Raw genomic sequence first — 25662 nt, forward strand, 5'->3', positions numbered from 1 at the left:
TGTTTGGAGCACACCTCAAGCCCCAGTTGGCATATGTTTTCCACGTTCCCGTTAGGGCGCGTCAGAGTGGCCGCCAGTGCCGAGTGGCGGCCACTCTGACTGAAACATCATCTTTTCTATTTTGTTTTCATTGTCAGAAGCTTTTTTATTTTCTATTTCTTTTTTACTTCCATTTTTGTCTCTCTCCTATATATAACAAAAAAAAAAAATTATATGTAACAAACTTATTTTTTGAGTTCTATTGACTCTGTTAAAATTATATGTAATAAACTTGATCGATAAAAATTTGACAATTTGACCAACTTATTAATTATACGGTGACAATCTAAGGGTGCGTTTGGTTCGCATATGGGAATCAGAATCGGAATGGGTATCAAATACTTGGTAATGGTAATGGGTTTTGGTGAAAGTATGTGGCATGTTTGGTAGTTGGGTGGAATGGGAATAATTATTAATAGTTGTGGAAGAAATGAGGAAGGGAGATGAAACCCTTATTTAATAAGGGTATGAGTTTTCTCAAATGGGTATTCCAAACTCATAGTAGCATTCACAAAACCTATCAACCAGACACAAGCAATCACTCTCATACCCATTCTTTATGCCTAAACCCACCAACCAAACACACCCTAAATTAGTTTTTTGAACGAAGGGGGAAGGGGGGGGGCAAAAGTGGAGTTTATCAGACCTACAGGGTCTATTGACAAATTCGAAAAGAAAAGAGAAAAAACATGGCAAATGTCTGGAACATAGTAGAATTCGCCTTTCCTTTTGTGCCCTTCGCGATTTGCCGAACCCGAATACAATTTTCAATTCACCCGGCTCTTCCAAATCTTTCAAGAGTCCAAATCTGTAAGTATCGCCAAAATCTACAGCTTCACAACATCGCCACTGCCTCGTTGGATTACATTTCACCCACACGTTTCTCAGTTTTCATGCTTTCAGGCTGAGGATTTTTGGTCAGATTTGATCAATTGTGAGGTACAGTGCATGTGAATCTTGTTGTAGTAGTGAAATCTTGAAGTGAGTATTGCTTATTTTGGTTGGATATTCACCTTACATTCTTTGCGCTGAATATAGTGTTCCTGATTATTGATTCTTCTGGTAGTGGTGTTTGTATTCCCTTGCTTGATTAGATACTTGTTTGGATTGATCTATTGTAGATCCCTAAACAAAATTTAGGACAAAAGGATATATAGCAGTTATAAGTGCACTGGTTCAAGTTTTTGAGATTGAAAGGGGTGTAAGGGTTCCTTTCCAATGGGGAAACCACTGTTTTATGAGATATTGGAGAAACCAGCTACAAGTTGTGTAATAGCAATATGTAGTGCAATTTGGTTTTACATACAGAAGAAAAACATTGGGTATTCTCATGTGGGGTTGAGTTATGAGACTGCATTGGAAGGGCATCATTGGAGGATAATAACTTCTGCTTTTTCACACATAAGTGTGATCCATCTTGTTTTCAATATGAGTGCACTTTGGAGCTTGGGAGTTGTTGAGAAGTTAGGGCACATAGGTCTTGGTGTGCAGTATTACCTACATTATACTCTGGTCTTGGTCATTCTGTCTGGTATGCTCGTCTTGGGAATGTATCATGTTTTGATTCAGAGGTTTAAGCTCGAATATTTTCGAAGAGTGACTGCCGTGGGGTATTCTTGTGTGGTGTTTGGGTGGATGACAATTCTGTCAGTGAAGCAGCCGTCGTCAAAGTTGGATCTTTTTGGGTTTCTTTCGCTCCCCATAAGTTTTGCACCGTTCGAGTCGCTCATATTTACCTCTATCATTGTTCCTCAAGCGAGTTTTCTTGGGCACTTATCAGGAATCGTTATTGGTTATGCAATTGCCTGGGGGTTGATTCATGGAATGAACAATTATTGGGCGATTTCAATGCTTGGATGGATAGCTGTCGTGTTTACTTTCAGTTTGAAGAAATCTGGGACATTCGATTTCAGCTTTCTCGAGGTTGAAACCATCACAGATTCTTCCTTGCCTTCAGTGAGGTTCCTTGCTGCTGGAAATGGGAGAACTTTACAAATGGCTTCATTACCCGATGCTGGCCCGAACCTTGTATAGCCCCTCGATTTTTGTCTAGTGCTGAACATAGTTGAGAATTGCATTGTATATGGGTATTATGTACTTGGAAAAGTTGCATCATGAACTATGATTCCTCTCATATCATCAAGCATTCAGGAGTGGCATCATGAACTATGTTTCTCTGCCATGCTATGGTTTTTGCTGGTAGCAAATCTAAGAGCAATTGTTTATTTACACCCCAGATTCAATCTGTTTAGGAATGTGATTATGGGACTAGCATTTGCAAATCTATAGATGTTTCCTTTGAAGTTTGAATATCTGTTATTTGTGGAGCATACTATATGAGATCACTTCATTATATAATTGTTATTGCCACTTTTTGTTGGAGAGATTTGTTGTGTATGTCTCATTTTCACGTACGGTATAGGGGTAATCATCACAATTAATAGAAAAACATTTTCGTTCTTGGGGATGTAGGCATAATCATCACAATTAACAAAAGAATAGCTCAATTTTGTAATCTCAACATGATTCATTCTTTTCCCAGGAGCAAGTCATCAGCCTCAAGTATATTATGTTGACTTATTTGAACCATTCCCATTGCTTATACACAGCGCCTTAAACTCACATTTTTACTGTTAGTTTTCTGCAAACTGTGCCCTTTGTCTTTTCCCTCCAGACATTTAAGTGATTTAACCAAACAATATGGGTTCTGTGCTTTAGAAAAAAAAAATTAGGGGTTTTCATGGGAACAGTTTTAAATTTCTTTGTAACCAACTCTTGTATAAGTCCTAAGAGCATCCTTATCAATGGAGTTTTTTTTTTATTTATTTTTTTTTTGGAAGAGTTTTTGTAAGTGTGATTAAGAAAGAGAAAATTGGGGGAGGAATAAAAAACAAAACGAATTGAATTTAAAATAATAATAATAATAAACAAAATCTTTGTTGTGCATGCAGTGCACGCTCTTGTTGGGCGCACTGCATGGAGTCCATGCACGCATAAGCACTGCATGGAGTCCATGCACGCATAAGCACTGCATGGAGTCCATGCACGCATGCTTGTAATAACTCAAATTTTATATGGGTTTATTTACAAGCATGAGTTATTATTTACAAGCATGAGTTATTAGAAGAGAGACAGATTGGGTTCCAATAACGCCTAAATATCTGATTATGGTATTGTAGCCTCAAGCCCTAAATAATCAAACTGCTAATAAGAGTAGTACAAGTCAATCACTTGATCTGATGTGAATCAAAACTGTGTCTCAAGCATGTAGTACATGCACCCGCTGGACACACTAGTGACTGTCATGCGAGTAGTACCGGCTGTTTCATTGCCTTTTCTCCAATTACTGTTCTAATAACTCATGCTTGTAAATAAACCCAATCTGTCTCTCTTCCAACTCATTTAGCATTGTTCTAAAAATCCCAGATATGTTATTATGGATGCTCTCAGTAGCTCTCATTTGGGTGGACTCTTTGTACTTGTATTATTGAGATATTGAGCCAATTAAATTATCATAAAATCATATAAGTAATAAATTAACAGTACCACTTTTTACAAATAAAATGATAATAATTTTCTTTAAAGAGAAGTCACCGCCCCACTCCAACAATTGGATAAATCCTCTAGAAAATTAGAGTATATAGCAAGATTGAATTTTTGAAAACAATGTATAGAAAACGCCATTATTACAAAATACAAATGCTCAAGTCAGTCAACGCACAATTTTCCAACGTAGAGAGACCGGCATTTCTACCATTGCTCGATCAACCCAGTCCTCTTCTTGCCCATGAACCAACAAACCATTCTCTAATCCCTAGATGAGTTACAGAGCCATGGAATCGCCAGGAGGGAGATGCTTTGCTGCTTTCATTCTTCTCCTCCTCCAAGCTTGCCATGGATTTTATCTTCCCGGAAGCTATAATAAACACATATTTTCCAAGGCTGACGTACTTTTTCTCAAAGCGAACTCTCTCACCTCCATTGAAACACAGCTTCCCTTCAGCTACTACAGCCTGCCTTACTGCCGTCCTCCAGGGGGCATCAAGGTTAGCGCTCGCAATCTCGGGCAGATACTCATGGGAGATCAGATCGTCAACTCGGCATACCGTTTACGTATGAATGTTAACGAGTCAATCTATCTCTGTACTACTCCGCCGTTGAGTGCATATGATGTCAAAGAGTTGAAACAGAGAACTCGAGATTTGTATCAGGTGAATATGATGCTTGATGGTTTGCCTTTGATGAGATATGCCAGTCAGATGGGGATTACGTTTCAGTGGACAGGGTTTCCTGTTGGGTTCACAGATATGTACTCTAATGGTGATTACCTCATCAATCACCTGAAATTCAGGGTCCGTGTTCATAAGCACGAGGAGAAAGATGAGAGCTTTCAGTCGCAGATGATTGGTGTTGGAGAAGAAGGGGTTGCGGTCATTGAAGAAGATGAGGATATGAATGGTTATGAAATTGTGGGCGTAGAGGTAGTCCCTTGTAGTGTCAAGTATGATCCTGAAGAAATGCGTGCACTCCACATGTATGATCATATTCCTCACCTAAACTGTCCCTTGGATCTTAACAAGTGTCAGGTAATCAGAGAGCAGGAAAGAGTATCATACACTTATGAAGTGGAATTTGTGAAAAGTGATGTGAGATGGGAGTCCAGATGGGATGCTTATCTGGTTATGGAAGGCACCAGGGTGCACTGTCTTTCCATTCTCAGCTCTCTGGTACTGATCTTCCTCTTGGCTGGGGGTGTTGTTATGATTCTCAAGAATACAGTCAAGAAACAAGCTTTCCAGCCACAGGGGAAAGAGGATCTTCCAGGATGGAGACTCATAATGGGGGATGTGTTCAGAGAACCAGGGCACTCCAAGCTTCTCTGTGTGATGATAGGAAATGGGGTTCAGATAACTGGAACTGCAATTCTCACTGTTGTTTTTGCTGCCCTGGGATTCATATCACCAGCTTCCCCTCGCATGCTGTTGCTTGGGTTGATAGGGTTTTATCTTCTCCCAGGAATTTTATCTGGTTATACTGGAGTAAGGCTTTGGATTACTCTCAAGGGGACTTCAGAAAACTGGAAATCTGTTTCTTTCTCAACTTCATGCTTCTTCCCTGGGATTGTTTTCGTCGTTCGTGTTCTCCTGGATTTCATTTACTGGGGAAACCATAGCACTGCAGCCATTTCCATGTATACATATCTTCAACTCTTGCTCCTTTGGTTCTGCATTTCAGTGCCTCTAACTCTCCTGGGAGGATACCTGGGGACAAAACCAGAAAGGACTCCACACCCTCTCCAAACTAACCATATTCCTAGAGAAATCACTGCCCCTAAATACCATTCCTGGCTCCTTGTTCTTGTTGGGGGATCCATTGCATTCTCCACCATCTTTGTGGACCTCTTCTTCATCCTCTCTTCCATTTGGTTCGGGCGATTCTACTACGCCTATGGTTTTCTGCTCATTGGCGTCGTGTTGTTGGTTGTCGTGTGTGCTCAAGTTTCTGTTGTGTTTACTTACATGAGGCTTCGAGCTGAGGATTGGAAGTGGTGGTGGAAGGCATTCTTTGCTTCAGGATCTGCTGGCTTCTTTGTTTTCGCTTACTGTGCCTCTTACTTGATGTTTGACCTTAATGGGCTGAGTGGATTAGCACCCGCCATGATTTACCTGGGATACTCTCTGCTCATTTCAATGGCAGTCATGCTCTCCACTGGCGCCATTGGCTTCCTTACAGCGCTCTACTTTGTGCGCTACCTTTACTCTTCTCTCAACATTGATGGCATTATCTGAAAGATTCTGATGAAGAAACTGCAGACCTGGTTGCAGAGTGTTTCCTAGTACTTACCTTAACTATGTTGCTTGCTTTTCTGTCTGTTGGTGTCAGTTACACAGCATAAATGACATCTGCATGTGTGTATAAGTATGTTTGTGATTCGCAGAGTAAACAGGAAGTGTCTGTGCTTCAGTAAAAGATTTGATACATGTAATATATAGATGCCAGTAATATGTACCAAAAAATGTCAATATTACTTATTGGGTGTGAATGAGATAATGCAAATTTATTTCACCCTTGAGGTTCTATGGTAAATTTGGGTCATAAATGGTTTTGGCTTGAGTATATGTTGTTGAGCTAATATTGACTGAGTATTAGGGTAAATAGGTATTTCACTTGTTGAGTGATTAAATTTTGGAAAAAAGGGTTAAATAACCCTTGAACTATTAGAGAATCAAACAAGAATTAACTTAAGATTACACTTTCTTTTTTTAATAATTGAGACTTGTGGTCTAGTGGCACCTGATTGCATCCCTACATGGAACGGGTAGGTTTGAACCTCAGTAGAGGTAATATTGATTCTTTTGTGCTTCATTTGGTTGAGAAGAGAAATAAATTGTTACAAAAAGTTAATTAATAGTGGACAAATAAGTCAAAATTAACTGATAAGCTAACTATGTTACCACTTTAAATAGATTCTCCAATCTACTTACCAATTAACAAAGCTACTCAGTTAATAAAAGTGAACTTTGATTTGCCATAGTAGTTGGAATTTTTGATAGTGTATAGTCTTTCTTTTATATATATATATATATATACTGATGACCGCCGGCGAGATTCCTGCTAACCAGACAACTGTATTGTTGTTATGAACGAAAAACATTATTAAAATGATCCCAATTGTCAACTTTCCATTATCAAATTGATTCCATATGAATTAGTCAAACTGTCTTGCAGATGTTCCAAGAAGAAGAAGATCACAAAGCCAAAAAGCCATCAGCCTTTAAGGCTTTAACCCATCCTCTAATCACTTCAAAATATCAAGAATGAGAAGAACAATAATCACAAAGTGATACACCACCTGTCTTTCACCCATTCACAAATCACTTGAACATCACTGGACCAGTTACAGAGCAATGGCAGGGCCATTGATCTCAGGAGGGAGATGCTTTTCTGCTTTCATTCTTTTTCTTCTTCTTCTCATTTCACAAGCTTGTGATGGATTCCTTCTCCCAAGAAGCTATAAACACTTATTTGCAAAGGAAGATGAAGTTTATGTCAGAGTGAACTCTCTGACATCGATTGATACACAGCTTCCCTTCAGATACTACAGCCTGCCTTACTGCAAGCCTATAATGGGCATCGTGGAGAGCGCTCAGAATCTTGGGCAGATACTCATGGGAGATCAGGTCCTCAACTCGCCATACCGTTTACGCATGAATGTTAATGAGTCACTCTACCTCTGCACTACTCCACCGTTGAGTGAATATGATGTCAAGTTGTTGAAGCAGACAACTCGAGATTTGTATCAGGTGAACATGATTCTTGATGATTTGCCTTTGATGAGATATGACAGGCGAGGCGGGTTTGAGATCCGGTGGATAGGTTTTCCTGTTGGATACACAGCCATGGAGACTGATGATGATTACCTCATGAATCACCTCAAATTCAGGGTCCTTCTTCATGAGCTTGAGGAGAAAGATTATGGAGAATTTTACGAGATTGTGGGGGTAGAGGTAGTCCCTTGTAGCATCAAGTATGATCCAGGAAAACTCCAAATGTATGATCCTATTCCTTCCCAAAGCTGTCCCTTAGAGCTTGACAAGTATCAGGTAATCAGAGAGAAAGAAAGAGTATCATTCAGTTATGAAATCGAATTTGTGAAAAGTGAAGTGAGATGGGAGTCGAGATGGGATGCTTATCTGGCAACGGAAGACGCTCAAATCCACTGGTCTTCTATTGTAAACTCACTGATAGTGATGCTCCTCTTTGCTGGTGGTGTTCATAAGATTCTCAAGAATTCAGTCGGAGCATATTGGGCAAGAAGGAACCAGGAGTTCAACAAACAAGTTCATCAGGCAACACAGCCACAGGCGAAAGAGAAGCTTCCAGGATGGAGACTCATAAGAGGGGATGTGTTCAGAGAACCAGGACACTCCAAACTGCTTTGTGTGATGGTCGGAAATGGGGTTCAGATAACTGGAACAGCAATTCTCACTGTTGTTTTTGCAGCTCTTGGTTTCATGCCACCGGCTTCACAAGGCATGCTCCCGTTCGGGTTGATAGTGTTTTACCTTCTCTTAGGAGTCATAGCTGGTTATGCTGGTGTAAGGCTTTGGATAACTATCAAGGGGAGTCCAGAAGAGTGGAAGTCTGTTTCTTGGTCAATTGCCTGCTTCTTTCCCGGGTTCATCTGTGTTATTTTGGCTCTCCTGGATTTCATTTACAGGGAAAACCATAGTACTCGAGCCATCTCAATCTATGCACGTCTTCAACTCTATGTGCTTTGGTTCAGCATTTCAGTGCCCCTCAATCTATCGGGAGGATACCTGGCCGCACGAGCAGAAAGGACTCCACACCCTGTCCATACAAACCATGTTCCAAGAGAGATCACTGCACCTAGATATCGGTCCTGGTTTCTTGTTCTTGTTGGTGGATCCATTGTATTCTCCGTTCTTTTTCTCCAGCTCTTCTTCATCCTCTCCAGCATCTGGCTCGGGCATTTCTATTCCGCCTTTGGCTTTCTGCTCATTGTCCTGCTGCTGTTGGTTGTTGTCTGCGCTCAAGTTTCTGTAGTGCTTACTTACCTGCGCCTTCGAGCTGAGGATTGGAAGTGGTGGTGGAACGCATTCTTTGCATCAGGATCCGCTGGCTTCTACGTTTTCTCCTACTGCGCCAATTACTTGATTCATGACCTCAACGGCTTGAGTGGATCAGCATCAGCCACGCTTTACCTCGGATACTCTCTGATCATTTCAATCGCAGTCATGCTCTCCACAGGCAGTGTCGGCTTCCTCACATCATTCTACTTTGTCCGCTACCTTTACTCTTCATTGGGCATTGAAGGTGACCAGAAATCTGAAGAAACCGTCGAGCTCATTGCAGAATGATTCCTGCAACCCACTTCTGTGATATGTATGTTCATCTAAGCTGTGTTGCCCGCCTTTTCTCTTTTCATGTCAGTTAAATGGCATAAATATAATTTGCAAGTATATAAGCATGCTTTTTAATTTTCAAGAAATGCAAAATAAGTACATAAAAATGTTCTTAATTCAGAAAAAAAAAAAAAAAACAAAAACAAAAACAAAAAAAAAAAAGAAGGAAAGATTTGACAAGTATACATTAACGCCTATGATCTACAAGAACTGTGAAGAACATATAATTCCTTCAACACATAAACAATAGCAGCAACAGACCTAGCAACCAGTTGCAACAAGGGAAAATATGCCAACTTTAGCTTCGTAGCATCCACATTGCGCAGCGCTTCAGTCAATTTGGAAAAGCAAAAGTAAATCTCTTCTTATATAACATGAATGCAAGGTCACCCAAGCATTTGAGGCGCTGTATCAATTAAAATGATAACGCAAAATAAATTATCACACACTAAAAAGATCATAGGTGTAGAAAAGAAATTCATTCTACAATATTATTTCCAAAATCAATAATAGGCAGAAGCATTTTGTAGGGAATTTAGTCACGCCAATCTGCGATATTAATAAGAAAAAGCATCTTATACCTAAACTCCATGATATCTTGACAGATTCTGAAGCTCAAGTAAAGTGTATATATATATTTGTAAAGGAATGTGTTGAAAGGATTGTGAAGAGCGAGTAGTAAAAATCCACAGATAATATGTAAAGAACTTTGAGTAGTTAGCAGGGAAGTATCCTTGAAAGATTTAAGACTTAGAACTGGAGAGAAACATTTCAGCAGGAACAAAGATTAAAATAAAAAAAACATGAAAACACATTTTGTAGGAAATTCCGGATGGTTGAGTTTTCCAGGAAAATAATGTAATAAAAGGTAACTGTAACATCATTGAAAGTCGGATCAAATTAATTATAGAATATTTTTGAAAGGAAAACTTAAGCCTAGTCGAATAGCTTATAGCTTATTAACAGCCTATGGTTCAAGTGAGACCAAAGCAGTATGAACAACATTGCAACATGAAAATAAAAAGCAATTAATTGAATTTGTAGCTGGCCATTGCACACTTACTAGTTGTCTAGATTTCATCATTTTTCTCTCCATCGACAACCCCATTGGTATGTGATTCTCCAGAACTAGCACCACTTTCTTGAGCAGGCATTTCATGACTTTTCTCTTCATCGGCAACCACATTGGTATGTGATTCTCCAGAACTAGCACCACTTTCTTGAGCAGGCATTTCATCACTTTTCTCTCCATCAACCACCGCATCGGTATGTGGTTCTCCAGAACTAGCACCACTTTCTTGAGCAGGCATTTCATCTCTCTCTCCATCAACCACCGCATCGGTATGTGGTTCTCCAGAACTAGCACCACTTTCTTGAGCAGGCATTTCATCTCTCTCTCCATCAACCACCGCATCGGTATGTGGTTCTCCAGAACTAGCACCACTTTCTTGAGCAGGCATTTCATGACTTTTCTCTTCATCGGCAACCACATTGGTATGTGATTCTCCAGAACTAGCACCACTTTCTTGAGCAGGCATTTCATCACTTTTCTCTCCATCAACCACCGCATCGGTATGTGGTTCTCCAGAACTAGCACCACTTTCTTGAGCAGGAATTCCATGGTTTTTCTCTTCATCGACAACCACATTGGCATGTGATTCTCCAGAACTAGCACCACTTTCTTGAGCAGGCATTTCATCACTCTCTCCATCAACCACCGCATCGGTATGTGATTCTCCAGAACTAGCACCACTTTCTTGAGCAGGCATTTCATAATTTTTCTCTCCATCAACAACCACATCAGTATGTGATTCTCCAGAACTAGCACCACTTTCTTGAGCAGGAATTTCATGGATTTTCTCTCCATCAACAACCACATTGGTATGTAATTCTCCAGAACTAACGCCACTTTCTTGAGCAGGCATTTGATCAGTTTTCTCTCCATCGACAACCACATTGGTATGTGATTCCCCAGAACTAGCTCCACTTTCTTGAGCAGGCATTTCATCACTTTTCTCTTCACCGACAACCCCATTGGTATGTGATTCTCCAGAACTTGCGCCACTTTCTTGAGCAGGGATTTTATCACTTTTCTCTCCATCGGCAACCCCATTCACATTTGATTCTCCAGAACTAGCACCACTTTCTTGAGCAGGCATTTCATCACTTTTCTCTCCATCAACAACCCCATTGGTATGTGTTTCTCCAGAACTAGCGCCACGTTCTTGAACATGCATTTCATCACTTTTCTCTCCATCGACAACCCCATTGGTATGTGATTCTCCAGAAGTACCAGAACTGGTTTCACTTTCTTGACCCTTACGCAATCGTGACAAACTACTTCCAAGTGACTTCCATAACCGTGCAAATGATGATTTTGTCCTTTCCAATTTCCGCTGAGGTGGGATTTCAACTGGAATTGCTGATTCGGGGTTCAGCTCAGAGAATCTTATAGCTCCAAGAAGTCGTTCTGGAAGTTCTGATTCAGTCTGGCTCTCAATGAGAAAAGCTAAATCAACAGTGAGCTTTGTTAAATAATTGAATGCAAGATGAACAATTGCATTTGCAACCACAGAGGATCCAATATCTACATCTATTTCTATGAAATTGTCTCCAGCACAATAACTGCAATTAAGTGCCCGCCCAATTACACAAATAGCCTGCTCTCCAACTGCTTTTTTTACAATCCAAGGTCCTTTAAAAATATTGGCTACCAATTTTAGTCTCGAAGTTCTAAATTCAAGATCTCCTTTCATGAACTGATCCATCAATGATCCCTCCACGATGGACCCCACAGCAACAAAGTATGCAACAGCACTGTAGTTTTCCTTAGTAGGAACTTGCAAGTTGAAAGCCCAAACAAAAGGCTTCGGACCCGATGGAAATTCTTCCTCAAGAGCCTTCCTAATACGGTTTTTGGGATTATGCAAGAGATCAGAAAGTTTTGAAGGACCTCTGATCCAATCAAAACCTAGAGGCTTCAGAAGATATTCACCCCCCGGAATTTTGACTTTATTTGAAAAGTACTCTGGGCCTCTCACCATGAAAATATCCCCAGATGGAGACGCCCAACCAGTGGAACAATTATCAGGATCAAGATATGGAACAGGACCTTCTGATCTCACCCTTTTTATCCATTCAGGATCATCATCACCACAGGGTTGCGCCATATGCAGAAAATGTAGTCTGTGCCACCAATAAATTGCATAATGAGGGGATTTTAGAACAATAAACATTGAAAAAGTCGGGCTGAACAATCAGAAATTCCATCCATTGAAATGCAAACAAATTCGTGCAATTTGTCTATAAGACTATATTTAGAAAGCCGATCCTAGAATGAACCTAAAACATATGCAACATGAAGAATCATTATAGANTGATTCTCCAGAACTAGCACCACTTTCTTGAGCAGGCATTTCATCACTTTTCTCTCCATCAACAACCCCATTGGTATGTGTTTCTCCAGAACTAGCGCCACGTTCTTGAACATGCATTTCATCACTTTTCTCTCCATCGACAACCCCATTGGTATGTGATTCTCCAGAAGTACCAGAACTGGTTTCACTTTCTTGACCCTTACGCAATCGTGACAAACTACTTCCAAGTGACTTCCATAACCGTGCAAATGATGATTTTGTCCTTTCCAATTTCCGCTGAGGTGGGATTTCAACTGGAATTGCTGATTCGGGGTTCAGCTCAGAGAATCTTATAGCTCCAAGAAGTCGTTCTGGAAGTTCTGATTCAGTCTGGCTCTCAATGAGAAAAGCTAAATCAACAGTGAGCTTTGTTAAATAATTGAATGCAAGATGAACAATTGCATTTGCAACCACAGAGGATCCAATATCTACATCTATTTCTATGAAATTGTCTCCAGCACAATAACTGCAATTAAGTGCCCGCCCAATTACACAAATAGCCTGCTCTCCAACTGCTTTTTTTACAATCCAAGGTCCTTTAAAAATATTGGCTACCAATTTTAGTCTCGAAGTTCTAAATTCAAGATCTCCTTTCATGAACTGATCCATCAATGATCCCTCCACGATGGACCCCACAGCAACAAAGTATGCAACAGCACTGTAGTTTTCCTTAGTAGGAACTTGCAAGTTGAAAGCCCAAACAAAAGGCTTCGGACCCGATGGAAATTCTTCCTCAAGAGCCTTCCTAATACGGTTTTTGGGATTATGCAAGAGATCAGAAAGTTTTGAAGGACCTCTGATCCAATCAAAACCTAGAGGCTTCAGAAGATATTCACCCCCCGGAATTTTGACTTTATTTGAAAAGTACTCTGGGCCTCTCACCATGAAAATATCCCCAGATGGAGACGCCCAACCAGTGGAACAATTATCAGGATCAAGATATGGAACAGGACCTTCTGATCTCACCCTTTTTATCCATTCAGGATCATCATCACCACAGGGTTGCGCCATATGCAGAAAATGTAGTCTGTGCCACCAATAAATTGCATAATGAGGGGATTTTAGAACAATAAACATTGAAAAAGTCGGGCTGAACAATCAGAAATTCCATCCATTGAAATGCAAACAAATTCGTGCAATTTGTCTATAAGACTATATTTAGAAAGCCGATCCTAGAATGAACCTAAAACATATGCAACATGAAGAATCATTATAGAAGAAAGCATAGAAATGTAAATTCTTCAGTAACATGAAACTTATGTGGTATACCTATACCCCAATTGTGCAAAACAATTATTGAAGCAAAAACTATGAAGAAGTCAGAATAGCTGAGTCAACATCCATGATTGCAGTTCACTTCAGTAACCAAGTTTTAAAGTTCTAAGTTATAGCTTAGTATACCACCATTTTATTTCCTGATGGTTGGATAAAGCTCCCCATATAAAAATTAATAAGCTCCACAAACAAAATCCCCCCTTCTCAGCACTGTTCCTTGCATTAACTCGTTACACCACACTTTTTGCCCTCTTCCCCTTCCTAATAATATAGTCAATTCTGAGTTGTACCATGGGAGGCATACATACCTTGACCTTTCCTATCTTCAAGAAAAAGTTGAAACAAAGAAACTGAACCCATGTTCAACTTCTTGAACACTAGACACTACAGACTTTCACATTAAAAACAGAGCAAGATCTACCAAACAAGACAAAAGGTGGGATTCTGACAAGACATTGCATTTCTAATTGTCATCAATCCCACAAGGTCATCCGAGTATATGTCTCGAGCATTTAAACATTCAACCAACACCAGCCAGATGATTATTATGATTATTATTATTATTATTATTATTATTATTATTATTATTATTATTATTTTAATTTTTTGGTACATATGAAAAGAATGGGATTGAACCTGATCTTTTGATATACAATACAGGTCGGTGTCGACCACGAGATCCTTGGCAGCAGAACAGAGTTACCGGAGCTCGATTCAGACCCAAAAATCGTGCACCATAAAGTATGATAATAGAAGTTTCCTAACCATGCAATATCTTCTTTCTCTATATGATATAAACGCAGCGATTACATAAACAACGAATTCAGCTTTCTCAATTTCCAGGAAATACCCATACGATTATTTGAAAATTGAAATTCCATTCATTTTCTAGCCATCCTGCATTTCTAATCAGATCCTATTTGGATTCAAATTAGATTAACGTTACCAGAAGTTTACAACGTAAAACTGTATGAAAAACATCGTAATCAAACGTTTCAAAAAATAAAGCAAGAAAAATACCTCTGATTCTCGATAGTTTTTGGATCTCTCTCTTCTGTTTCCAAAATTCTGGTTTTGAAACTATGTTTATGTTATCTTACATCTACATCACTTCTTTATTGTTTTGGTTGAATGGTCGGCCAGATGGTGAAAGTCGGTGATAGCAACCAAAATGTCAGGCTCATATAGTTTTAGCAAAACGTCTTCCCATAATCACTGGTTGTAGAATAAGGTAAATGAATAATTGCACATACACCCCCTACTTTTTGTAAATGATACTTCCACCCCTAGAGTTTGGATAATTGTACTCCAAAACATTGGAAATTGACCAATATTTTGATTTATCACAAATTTAATTAAAATATAATATCTTAAGCAGATATGGTACATATCCCATATAGTTGTTGCATATAGGATTAACCCTAACTAAATCGGTGAAATTATTGATTTCGTGATCACAAGATTTCAAGTTTGACTTTCAGTGAGAGCATTCTATTAGGTCCTTTACCGACATGTCATACTTCTCTTATCATAAAAAGTAATAATAAAAATTTTGAGATCATTATTGTTATGAGAAATTTTGATGCATGATCCATTGATCCTAAGACAATGTTTCTATTTATAGGAATTAGTAAGACCATTATTCTTATGAGAAATGGGAAACTAAGAGTCTGTTAAAATGAGAAACTAAGAGTCTGTACCTGAAATATATTATTAACTGTGTATAAACATGAAAAATGGGAAATTAAGAGTCTGTTAAAATTTAAAGATCAAAACGATGTTTTTTTTTATTCAGAGTCCATAATACTATGTGGGCCTTGGCCCACGAAATAAATTGGCCACTTCTCTAGCTTGTTAGCCCACTACTCCGGCCCAATAACATGTTTGGGCCGAATATAGGAAAATTCAGCATCGTTAATTAGATTGTTTAACATTCTTGTTTTTAATCTAGCTGTTTAAGATCAGAATCATTGCTTTTGTATTATGGCTAATTTTGAACACTTAGTTTGTTGTCGGATTAAGAAATCAATGAATTTTTTGGCTCATACACTAAGGCTGCAAGTTCTCAGTCTGATTCTTGTTTTTGGGATTCATTCTCCCTGATTGTATTCTCTTGCTACTTTTTTCTTCGAATTAATTATAGCTTTGGTTTTAATTTCCAAAAAAAAAAAACAAAAATCTAACTATTTAACTTATGTCAACCACCTAACTTGATTCAAATGAAAACACATACATTATGTGTTTGATTGCGAACAAGGAACAATTGAACCCAAACTAGGTGGTTCAAGAAAAAGCTTCATACTCTTGCATACATTCTTTATATCTTCCACCAACATCATCACCAGCAACCAATTAACTAGGTTGAGACTAAGACTTACACATTTGCTTTGTGGTGAACTAGTAATGAAGCCAAAATGCCAAACTCATGACTAGGAAGTAGACAACCTATTCCCAACCCACACCTCTGCCACAAATCATGCATGTTTTCCTTTTATACTACACTCACAACAACACTACTTTGAGTCAGTTGCATATCATCTTAACTCCAACCCCTCAGGCCCTAAACACACCAAAAAAGAAAGCCATTCTATCAGATAATGGAAAAGATCAGAAGAGAAGTTTTTCAGCAGCTTTTGTATCTGCTTTTTCCTGTTCTCATAGGCATCATGATTGGAGATCCATTCGAGTTAAGCCCCGTGGGAGGCCAGAAGTTTAGGCCGGTCAAGAACGACATAGCGCCGTACAAGGAAGTGATGGAGAGCTGGCATGGGGATAACAAGAGCAGGTTGGGGCTGGGGAATTTGGAGTTTGTAGATGAGGTTTTTGGACCTGAATCCCTCGAGTTCGACACCTTGGGGCGCGGGCCTTATGGTGGACTAGCCGATGGTCGAATCGTTAGGTGGATGGGTGACAATGCAGGCTGGGAAACATTTGCTTTAGTCACACCTAACTGGTTAGCTAGCACTCAGTTTCTATTCTCAAACAGGTCAATTTCTTACAAATTCTTCAATGTTGTGATTATATTGGCAGGTCTGAGAAGATTTGTGGGTTAGGAGTGGACTCAACAACACCAAAGCAATGGAAATTTGAGTCACAATGTGGGCGACCCCTCGGGCTGAGATTTGACAAGAAAACAGGAGATTTGTACATTGCAGATGCATACTATGGGCTCCTGGTGGTTGGGCCTGATGGAGGCATTGCAACTCCTTTGGCCACACACGTCGAAGGGAAGCCTATACTCTTCGCGAATGACCTCGACATTCATAAAAACGGTTCCATTTTCTTCACTGACACTAGCCAGAAATACAACAGAGTGTAAGTCCAGAATCCAGATCAACAAAAGTACAAAACAGACTAATATTACCTTCTTAAATCTCCATGTTTTTTCTCCCCACCCAGCTTCATCAGATTCTGAAATTTTGGGATGTTTACAGAAACCATTTCTTGATAATGCTGGAAGGAGAAGCCACTGGTAGGCTACTCAGATATGATCCTCCCACTGGAAAAACCCATGTTGTTTTGGACAGCTTGGCTTTCCCAAATGGAGTTCAATTCTCTGAGGACCACTCTTTTCTCCTCTTCACAGAAACAACCAATTGCAGGTACCATTTCTTGTAAATTCTGACATTATATTATCCCGGACAGTTAGGCAACTTATTGTGATGTTGCAGGCTAATGAAGTACTGGCTAGAGGGGCCGAAAAGCGGGAGGACAGAAGTGATTGCAAATCTGCCAGGATTTCCAGACAACGTTAGAGCGAACGAAAAAGGGCAATATTGGGTGGCAATAGACTGCTGCAGAACTAGAATCCAGGAGGTTTTGATCAACCATCCATGGACCAGAAGTGTGTACTTCAGGCTGCCAATTCCTATGCAGTATCTGGCAAAATTTGCAGGGATGAAAATGTACACTGTCATCTCACTCTTCAATGAAAATGGGGAAGTTCTTGATGTTCTTGAGGACAAACATGGAGCTGTGATGAAGCTGGTGAGTGAAGTCAGAGAGGTGGATGGGAAGCTTTGGATTGGGACTGTGGCTCATAACCACATTGCCACCCTCCCTTATCCTTCTATTGTTTAAATTAGTACATTTTTTCTTAGGTTCATGCTAATGTAACAAAAAATTAAATAAAATACTATTATCGGAAGACAGACAATCATTAAATTACATTCATACATAACAACAAATTATAATATATAAGGGCAATTCCAGTCAAGTTGATCAGACGGTTAGTTTAATAGTCGCAAGTCGCAGTTAAAACTATTATGACAACATACGTTGATTTATTACATTGTGATTTTTCTTGAACATTCAAAAATCTCGACACATAAGCTCACGCTTTGAAATTCTAAATCCCTAATTAAACCACCTTGATTATTTCACAAAACACAAAATTGAGTTCAAATCTTATAAATTGATGAATAAAAGACACACACACCCATGCTTGCCTGGATATTTGGATAATGACTGAGTCATGGCGGAGTAAGTTGATATATGTTCTATCCTCTGCAGTTTTAGAAGTATATTATTTTAGTACGTAACAAAGGGCAATATGATATAAATAGGGGGACAACAATCCAACATCTTACACGCAACAATTGTTCATCTTTCACAGCTCAAAACAATGCTCAGATTCATCCTCTCTTCTGCCAAATCCAAACTATCGAGAACACCAATTAATAGGTTCTCATCATCATTTCCCAATCTTTGTGGAAAAGCTTCAAGATTTGGTGCTCACGGTAGTTTCTTATCTGGAGCGAGGGGATTCAGTAGTGAATCATGCAGAGAAGCGATTGACTATGATGTGGTTATTGTTGGGGCGGGGCCTGCCGGCTTATCGGCGGCGATACGACTGAAGCAGTTGTGCCGTGAGAAGAACGCCGACTTGTCAGTTTGTGTTGTCGAGAAAGGCGCCGAAGTGGGTACGTTTCTTTTATTTTAGTGGTCGTCAGAATTGTGTTATTGCTCGTATAATGGAAACAAAAATAAATCAATAATTTTGTAATAAGTTCTGGTTCTTCTGTTTCTTAAGTGAACGAACCTATGATCAACTCGGATTTATTTGATTGTAATAGGAGCTCATATTTTGTCGGGGAATGTGTTTGAGCCGCGAGCTCTGGATGAACTTCTCCCACACTGGAGGCAGGAAAAGGTAAAGTAATAGCTCTGCCATTTCAGAAAACTGCCAATATGAGTCTCTGAGAAGCGGCATTACAGATGACCTTTCAAACATTTTTTGGCGTGATATGCTAATGGATCATCAAATCAGAGTAGCCATTAGGTGGCTTGGGGCAAATTCCAAGTTTATGATGGCTTTTGCTTTGCCTTTCCAGTACTAGTAGTAGTTGATAACAACTAGGGAGTATCTTTTAAATGTGAAGAAGCCATGTCTATAATGTGCTATACTCCAGTGATTGCCCAGAGTATTTATTTATGAGCTTTTTTTTGTTGAACTCTTATAATTTTTTTTAAACACTCCTGCTGGATTTATTAGCATAAAAAAAAATTATAGAATGCTGCAAAGATATAGTATGTTGAAATATATCTACATAATTTAAATAAAAAAATTAAACTTTCCTATCTCTGTTTTTGGTTGGGTAGACACCATCTCTTTTTGGGTTCATTGACAACTTATGATTATATAATTGCACAAAAATAAACTATGTAGAAACCTACATCGGGGGTGTAGTAGTCTGCTTTTCGCATGTTCGAACTTCAAACTCAAGGGCTTCTGAGCAACTCACGACACAACATTTATTTTTCCGTTTAACTTCTAGATGTAGTATCTTCTCCTGCCAAGCTTTGCATGTGTATTTTTATTATATTGATTTATATTTTTTATTTCCTCAAATTTATTTATAATTCAATGATTTTGCTGGTTTTATTTGCAGACACCAATTGATGTCCCGGTTTCTTCTGATAAATTTTGGTTGCTTTCTAAGAATCGGGCCTTTTCTCTTCCGAGTCCATTTGAGAACAAAGGGAACTATGTGATAAGGTGCCATATATTGATATTACATCAATTCTTGAGCATCACTGTGACACTGCATGTCTGCATGCCAATTAACCATCTTCATGGTTTTTTTAAAGATGTACTTTGTCCTTATTTTTTGAACAATTTTATGTGCATTAGGTAATTTGTTTTTCTTGTCATTTTTTTTTTCCTGGTATTATGGTAAGACCTTATTTTTTTTCCTATTTCCTTCCATAACTACAAAGTATGATACCAAGTGTAGTGATTATATTGTTGCACCTTTTGTGGACATTTTACAATTGTTGACTTGTTGACATAATGATGCAGTTTGAGTCAATTAGTTCGTTGGTTGGGACAGAAGGCTGAAGAATTAGGAGTTGAACTATACCCTGGCTTTGCTGCCAGTGAGGTGCTCATATATAAATTCACTTAATTGGAATGGAGTTTTGATTGTTTTACCTTACTCAGTAGTTAATTCCAGATTCTGTACAATGAAAGTGATGAGGTCATTGGCATTGCAACTAATGATATGGGAGTGGCCAAAGATGGCTCTAGGAAAGAGAACTTTCAGCATGGAGTGGAACTGAAAGGCAAGTATAATCTGAATACTTATGACACATTTTTGTTTTCCTCTTGTTGAAATTCTTTCTGCACTACTATTCTGTCAGAGAGAGAGAAAGAGAGAGAGAGAGAGAGAGAGAGAGAGAGAGAGTTGTCCATGCATGATAAAGTTCAAATATTGTATCTGTTTGAATTTGCTGAGCATTTGCTACATAGTACTGATTGTTCTGCGAATAATATGCAGGACGTGTTACTCTCCTTGCAGAGGGTTGTCGAGGATCATTAGCAGAGGTATGTTGTTGTTGTTGCTTCCTATAATTGTGGCCATTAAATTTTTCTTTTGTCTTATTAACTGAAAATGATCTTCACAATTTTCATATGCAGCAAGTAATTGGGAAATACAAATTGAGGGAGAAAGGAAACGGCCAACATCAGACTTATGCTTTAGGAATTAAAGAAGTAATTGTCAACTTCTCTTTTCGGTTTGTTGCATATCTCATGAGAAGTGATACTTTTCATCAGATCTCCCTTCATTATTGGAGTTCTTATGTGTTGATTTTAGCTGCTAATCAATTCCTGAAGTTAGGTCTGGGAAATTGATGCAAACAAACACAGTCCTGGAGATGTGCTTCATACAATAGGTTGGCCCTTGGACCACAAGACTTATGGAGGATCTTTCTTGTACCATATGAAAGAAAGACAGGTATATACCATTGTTTTTTTGTTCTGGCTAGTCTAAGAAAAAAGTTTGTGATTTATTCAATTTGCTTAGAGTTGTGCCATCATCCTTTGCTATTACTTCATTAGACACAGGGATCACATTTCAGTGGGATTAGAATGATTTGAGTGTAGAAGCTCCTCTGACTTTCATTTATTTATTCAAAGAGATATTTCAAAGCAGTGGCTTTATAGTTACTGCCTTTGCTTGTGGGCGAGCATTATTTTATGGTGCTCCTCAGGACTTTCTTACCTATGTCCAATGGGCTTCTTGCTAGAATTCATTTAGTTTTGCTTCTTGGGTGGTGTGTAGGTTGCAATTGGCTTTGTGGTCGCTTTGAATTATCACAATCCTTTCTTGAACCCCTATGAGGAATTCCAGGTATATTAGACAATGATTTAAGCTATATTACTTTTCCATTTCTCATCTACCCCTGTGAAGAATTCCAGTTATATTAGAGAATGATATAAGTTATATTGCTTTTCCATATCTCATCTACTGACTCTTGTTTCATACAAGTTGTATATGTATGTCTTTCAAACATCTATATTTTTAAGTCAAGCGTCTTAGCTCTCACTGTTTGGAGTTTGGACATTTTAAAAACCAAGGTCTTCAACTTAAACTGATTTTGGCATGATTTTGGGAAAACATATGCAGTGTCCTGAGTTGTTAAACCACTAAGCTACAGAGATTCACTAGGCCCATTGAAATTTTTGTACTGCTCGCCTAACATGGTGACATGAATAGCTGGATGACTACTTTACAAATGTTTCTTATATCTCTCAGGACTTCATTTTGTTGTTTTTTTGTTCATAATTTTTGTTTTGAAATTCCATGGAGGAAGGCTCATAGAGGACTTTAAATTGTAATGATAACGTGTAATGCAAAGCAAGGCCATCAATTATATCCCCCCTTTCCATGCCATTTAGAAGAAAGAGTACTTGATAATGGATTTTCGAAATTAAGCTATTGATGTGTTAATCAATTACTAATTATTCCTTTTAAGTGTGGCATGTGTTTTGTGGTTACATCTATATTGCTTCTTACTTCCTAAAATCTGTTTCTTACATGAAAATGTCACAACATTTTGATGTTTTGTCCTTTTTAATAATAATTCTGTTCCCCTATCAGAGAACATCACATGCCTAGTGGTTTATTATATTTTGATACTTTCTATCACGATAATTCCACATTGAATATATTTTATATTTGTGCTCTCTCTTTCACAGAAATTCAAGCATCACCCTGCAATTAGACCCCTTCTTGAGGGTGGAACAGTTCTCCAATATGGTGCTCGTACTTTAAACGAAGGAGGTTATCAGGTGTGTTGAAAGTTCTCTTAATCCTGGAGTGTATGAGGGTATATATTGAAGTAATAATCAAGAAGTAGTCTTTTATCCAGTTAACACAGTATATGCCTATGAGCTACTTTATGCTGCACTATGATGCGATCACATGGACATTAAAGGGAGTAAAATTAACTAGCCTTTCTATCCTTAAATAGTTTTAACTAATCTCACATACTGGGGTGACTCTGTACTTCTTAAATTAATTTATTACTGTGTTGTACAATTACAAATATGATATAGTTAAATTTCAGTCTATTCCATATCCAGTGTTTCCGGGAGGAGCAGTTATAGGATGCTCAGCAGGATTCCTAAATGTCCCAAAGATAAAGGGAACTCATACAGCCATGAAATCAGGTATTGCTTAGAATGCCTTCATGGAGCCAACAGCTTTGAAAAATTCATTTAAATGTTGACTTTGTTGGATCCTTGTCCTTGAATTAATAATAACTAGAAAACAAAATGGGAAAGACCTAGATAATAATAATGAGGGAAAAAAAAAAGAGATGGTCCAATGAAAGATAATAACATTCCATTTTTATGAAGTGGCAATTATAAATGGCATTGCTCAAAAAGAAAATGGGGGAAGCTAGAGTGGAACACAGATAGTAATAGTAAATAACTAGAAAGCTTTGATTATGACTTGCAAACGGTACAAAATGGTTTTCTTTGTTGATAGCTTATGCATACAATAAGTGCACTGATGGTGGTAAATTCCAATCTGTTAGGAATGCTAGCAGCAGAATCTGCATTTGATATGCTTCAGGGAGGGTCAAATATGGAAACTTTTTGGGACAGCTTAAGAAGTTCATGGATATGGAAAGAACTTTACCATGCTAGGAATTATCGTCCGGTGAGTATTGTCTAATGCTTATGTTCATTACATATACTTGTTAACAAAATATTGCTCTTATACTTAGATCAAAGATAATGTTCTTTTCTATCTCTGCCTTCCTGATGCCATTTCATAGGCCCTTTTTGTGTGGTATTTATTATCAGTCAATTTTTTTTAAAAAAAATCTCTTTGTTATTTTGTACTTTCAGGCATTTGAAAATGGGCTCTTTCCTGGCTTGGCATTGAGTGCTATAGAACAGTAAGCTGTTATGTTCTCATGAATCAACATAGCCTTTCATTGTCTACGATACTAACATATCTGCTTTATTTTCTCACAGCTATATACTCAAGGGAAGATCTCCATGGACATTTAAGCATGGGAAACCTGATCATGAAGCAATAAGTGTAAGAAACTATTGCCTAGAAATGTAATATATGCATGTGTATATGTATTAAAATTTTGGTGGACTTCAAAGTTTTTTTCTTCGACAGAGAATAGAATATAGATGTTGAGAAATATGGGGACAAACAAAAATAATAAGCTTGAACTAGTCATTTTAAGTGCAATTCTTTCAGTTTTCCCAAAGAAAAATAGTCTTATTGAAGGAAATTAGATCTTCCCTGTTTCTTCATTGTGACTAGCAAGCCCTATGATGTTACTGCATTAGTTAATATTTTTATGGTATTGTGTAAGGTATCTTAATAACATTACTTTAATTACATGAGTTACTTCCCACATTTGCAGGAAGCCAAATCATCCTTGCCCATTGAGTACCCAAAACCAGATGGAGCCATCTCTTTCGACATACTAACCTCTGTGTACAGGTAATCCATTGGTACGGTGATTCACCTACTTCGTGTCCTGATATTTGAAAACATACACATGCATGCAGGGATATATTGCTCTGACTCGTTCTGTCCGTATAAATATAACATATCTATTTTGTTGTTATATGATATTGGTAGGAGCAACACAAATCATGATCATGACCAACCAGCCCATCTTCGATTAAAAGATCCTAAAACTCCAGAACTCGTGAACTTGCCCAAGTATGCTGGACCCGAGTCACGATATTGCCCTGCACGAGTTTATGAGTAATATGCTTGCACATAAGCAAATTTGTTTGTTTTTTCTCCATTTATATTATATCTATTTTAGTTTTATTGATATTCAAACTATCAAAACTATAGGTATATATCAGATGATAATGGTGAGGTGAAGTTAAATATCAATGCCCAGAACTGCTTGCATTGTAAGGTAATAGCTTCCTGTTAACAAGTTTATTTTTTAGAGTGGATGATACTTAAATGTTATATATATGTTCCTAATAATTATCAAAAATTTCAGGCTTGTGATATTAAAGATCCAACACAAAACATAAAATGGACAGTGCCAGAAGGAGGTGGTGGCCCAGGCTATACAGTGATGTGATGTAAATAATTTCATGGTTATGGATATATTATGCACTAAAAACAACTTTTATATGGCACCTTGTGAACTACTGGGAAGGTGGCCTCTGCCTTTTTATTACTCCATACTATTACTTTAATGTTTTTAGTGTTATTGAGGAGATCAAATAAGGTGGAATTGGGAGGAAACTAAAAGGGGATTTCATAATACTTGTTCCATTAACATCAATCTATTTTAATCCATTGAATACAGCTTGCAACAAAATGTTAAAAGGAAAAAGTGTCAAATAAATCATTGAAATTATTAATGTTGTGTAATTAGGTAACTAAACTTAAAAGGTGTGCAATAGAATTATCAAACACGTGCAATCAAGACATTATTTTAATTTTTTTGTGCAATTGAGACATTATTTTAATTTTTTTCAAAAAAAATTTAATTTGAGTTGAAAACCTTTTAATCTATATTTCCAACTCAACTAGTATTGTAGAGGAAACGACAATTCTGTCATACAACAGGACTACCATAAGAAGGTTCAGTATTTAAGTACACAACAAAAGGTCAAATGAATAAGAATTTAACAATTTAATCACCTAAAATTCAATGGGATCCTAAGTACAACTAAAATATAGATGGAGTTTCTGGAGATAGACCAATCCTACTACAATGCTTTACATCTTCAATGCTTCAAGCACTACTGCCATCTGAAGGATTCTCGCTCTGACCACTCACAGATAATGGATTTCTCAGCTTCATGTCTCCGGATTGGTGCAAATGTTGTTCCTGAGGCTGATGGTGCTGCAGTTGTTGCAATTGGTGCAGTTGATGCTGCTGCTGATATGAGTGAAGTTGCTTTTGCGATTTTATTTGGAGCTGCTGGAACTGTTGCGTTGTTAACAATGTGTGCATGGCTTGATTGTTGCGATAAAATTGTTGATTTTGATTTGCTCCAGCAGACGAGGGAGGAAAGTTCATCATAGCTCCACCATTTGCCATGCCTTGCCCAGTTAACACTTTCAGATGCTGTATCTCCTCTCTCAGAGCATCATTTAAGGCTACACACAAGGAACACAAGAAATAAACACAAAAAGGAAAATGACTTATAACAATCTCTTTGAAAAAGGAACCAGTCCTCAACCCTACGATTTATCATGCTATCATCC

At 38.1% G+C, this 25662-nt stretch overlaps 7 protein-coding genes across 12 annotated transcripts in view; 5 read left to right on the plus strand and 2 right to left on the minus strand.

Moving 5' to 3' along the window:
• The first annotated feature begins 726 nt into the window (after positions 1 to 726).
• LOC116022531 (RHOMBOID-like protein 13) lies at positions 727 to 2423 on the plus strand. The gene has a single exon (XM_031263269.1). The coding sequence runs from the start codon at positions 1258 to 1260 to the stop codon at positions 2071 to 2073; it is 816 nt and encodes a 271-aa protein (XP_031119129.1). The 5' UTR covers positions 727 to 1257; the 3' UTR covers positions 2074 to 2423.
• A 1280-nt stretch (positions 2424 to 3703) lies between these two features.
• LOC116022520 (transmembrane 9 superfamily member 12-like) lies at positions 3704 to 6126 on the plus strand. The gene has a single exon (XM_031263259.1). It carries the CDS (start codon positions 3858 to 3860, stop codon positions 5826 to 5828), a length of 1971 nt encoding a protein of 656 aa, XP_031119119.1. The 5' UTR covers positions 3704 to 3857; the 3' UTR covers positions 5829 to 6126.
• Positions 6127 to 6773: 647 nt separating this feature from the next.
• On the plus strand, positions 6774 to 8921 carry LOC116012511 (transmembrane 9 superfamily member 12-like). Its single transcript, XM_031252070.1, has one exon. The coding sequence runs from the start codon at positions 6948 to 6950 to the stop codon at positions 8919 to 8921; it is 1974 nt and encodes a 657-aa protein (XP_031107930.1). The 5' UTR covers positions 6774 to 6947.
• A 217-nt stretch (positions 8922 to 9138) lies between these two features.
• Positions 9139 to 14829, minus strand: LOC116030069 (cell wall protein IFF6). Of its 3 annotated transcripts, XM_031272196.1 has the most exons (5): positions 14678 to 14829; positions 12364 to 13409; positions 10564 to 11106; positions 10030 to 10257; positions 9139 to 9372 (listed from the first exon to the last, which is right to left on the minus strand). In XM_031272196.1, exons 2-4 carry the CDS (start codon positions 13391 to 13393, stop codon positions 10037 to 10039), a joined length of 1794 nt encoding a protein of 597 aa, XP_031128056.1. In that variant the 5' UTR covers positions 13394 to 13409; positions 14678 to 14829; the 3' UTR covers positions 9139 to 9372; positions 10030 to 10036. The 3 variants fall into 3 exon arrangements, with proteins under 3 accessions (XP_031128056.1, XP_031128046.1, XP_031128054.1); XM_031272186.1 differs by lacking the exons at positions 12364 to 13409; positions 14678 to 14829 and having other exon boundaries at positions 10564 to 12247; XM_031272194.1 differs by lacking the exons at positions 9139 to 9372; positions 12364 to 13409; positions 14678 to 14829 and having other exon boundaries at positions 9604 to 10257; positions 10564 to 12248.
• A 1365-nt stretch (positions 14830 to 16194) lies between these two features.
• On the plus strand, positions 16195 to 17737 carry LOC116012521 (protein STRICTOSIDINE SYNTHASE-LIKE 13). Its single transcript, XM_031252080.1, has 4 exons — positions 16195 to 16610; positions 16688 to 16972; positions 17092 to 17259; positions 17329 to 17737. Exons 1-4 carry the CDS (start codon positions 16255 to 16257, stop codon positions 17735 to 17737), a joined length of 1218 nt encoding a protein of 405 aa, XP_031107940.1. The 5' UTR covers positions 16195 to 16254.
• Positions 17738 to 18237: 500 nt separating this feature from the next.
• LOC116025778 (electron transfer flavoprotein-ubiquinone oxidoreductase, mitochondrial) lies at positions 18238 to 24781 on the plus strand. The gene is made up of 18 exons (XM_031267118.1): positions 18238 to 18579; positions 18733 to 18809; positions 19549 to 19655; positions 19959 to 20040; positions 20113 to 20221; positions 20437 to 20483; positions 20577 to 20651; positions 20779 to 20895; positions 21223 to 21291; positions 22140 to 22232; positions 22511 to 22613; positions 22985 to 23109; positions 23301 to 23350; positions 23430 to 23496; positions 23837 to 23916; positions 24058 to 24186; positions 24283 to 24349; positions 24440 to 24781. Exons 1-18 carry the CDS (start codon positions 18282 to 18284, stop codon positions 24521 to 24523), a joined length of 1779 nt encoding a protein of 592 aa, XP_031122978.1. The 5' UTR covers positions 18238 to 18281; the 3' UTR covers positions 24524 to 24781.
• Positions 24782 to 24963: 182 nt separating this feature from the next.
• Positions 24964 to 25662, minus strand: part of LOC116025805 (probable transcription factor PosF21) — a 43767-nt gene continuing 43068 nt past the window's right edge. For all 4 annotated transcript variants that reach the window (XM_031267182.1, XM_031267174.1, XM_031267167.1 and 1 more), the window contains one exon: positions 24964 to 25554. In XM_031267182.1, coding sequence (XP_031123042.1) covers positions 25187 to 25554 — 368 coding nt within the window. In that variant the 3' untranslated portion in view covers positions 24964 to 25186. The remainder of the gene's footprint in view (positions 25555 to 25662) is intronic.

This window comes from Ipomoea triloba, chromosome 1, assembly GCF_003576645.1.
Source record: "Ipomoea triloba cultivar NCNSP0323 chromosome 1, ASM357664v1".
In the NCBI taxonomy this organism is placed as follows: domain Eukaryota; kingdom Viridiplantae; phylum Streptophyta; class Magnoliopsida; order Solanales; family Convolvulaceae; genus Ipomoea; species Ipomoea triloba.

Bases quoted from the DNA above. Each gene is read 5' to 3' on its own strand.
- LOC116022531 (XM_031263269.1), top strand. From the start codon at position 1,258: ATGGGGAAACCACTGTTTTATGAGATATTGGAGAAACCAGCTACAAGT.
- LOC116022520 (XM_031263259.1), top strand. From the start codon at position 3,858: ATGAGTTACAGAGCCATGGAATCGCCAGGAGGGAGATGCTTTGCTGCT.
- LOC116012511 (XM_031252070.1), top strand. From the start codon at position 6,948: ATGGCAGGGCCATTGATCTCAGGAGGGAGATGCTTTTCTGCTTTCATT.
- LOC116030069 (XM_031272186.1), bottom strand. From the start codon at position 12,202: ATGTTTATTGTTCTAAAATCCCCTCATTATGCAATTTATTGGTGGCAC. The intron at 10,258-10,563 runs GTGCTAGTTCTG...CTCAAGAAAGTG, and splicing joins AATTCCTGCTCAAGAAAGTG to GTGCTAGTTCTGGAGAACCA.
- LOC116012521 (XM_031252080.1), top strand. From the start codon at position 16,255: ATGGAAAAGATCAGAAGAGAAGTTTTTCAGCAGCTTTTGTATCTGCTT. The intron at 16,611-16,687 runs GTTAGCTAGCAC...TTATATTGGCAG, and splicing joins GCTTTAGTCACACCTAACTG to GTCTGAGAAGATTTGTGGGT. The intron at 16,973-17,091 runs GTAAGTCCAGAA...GGATGTTTACAG, and splicing joins AGCCAGAAATACAACAGAGT to AAACCATTTCTTGATAATGC.
- LOC116025778 (XM_031267118.1), top strand. From the start codon at position 18,282: ATGCTCAGATTCATCCTCTCTTCTGCCAAATCCAAACTATCGAGAACA. The intron at 23,351-23,429 runs GTAAGCTGTTAT...ATTTTCTCACAG, and splicing joins GCATTGAGTGCTATAGAACA to CTATATACTCAAGGGAAGAT. The intron at 24,350-24,439 runs GTAATAGCTTCC...CAAAAATTTCAG, and splicing joins AGAACTGCTTGCATTGTAAG to GCTTGTGATATTAAAGATCC.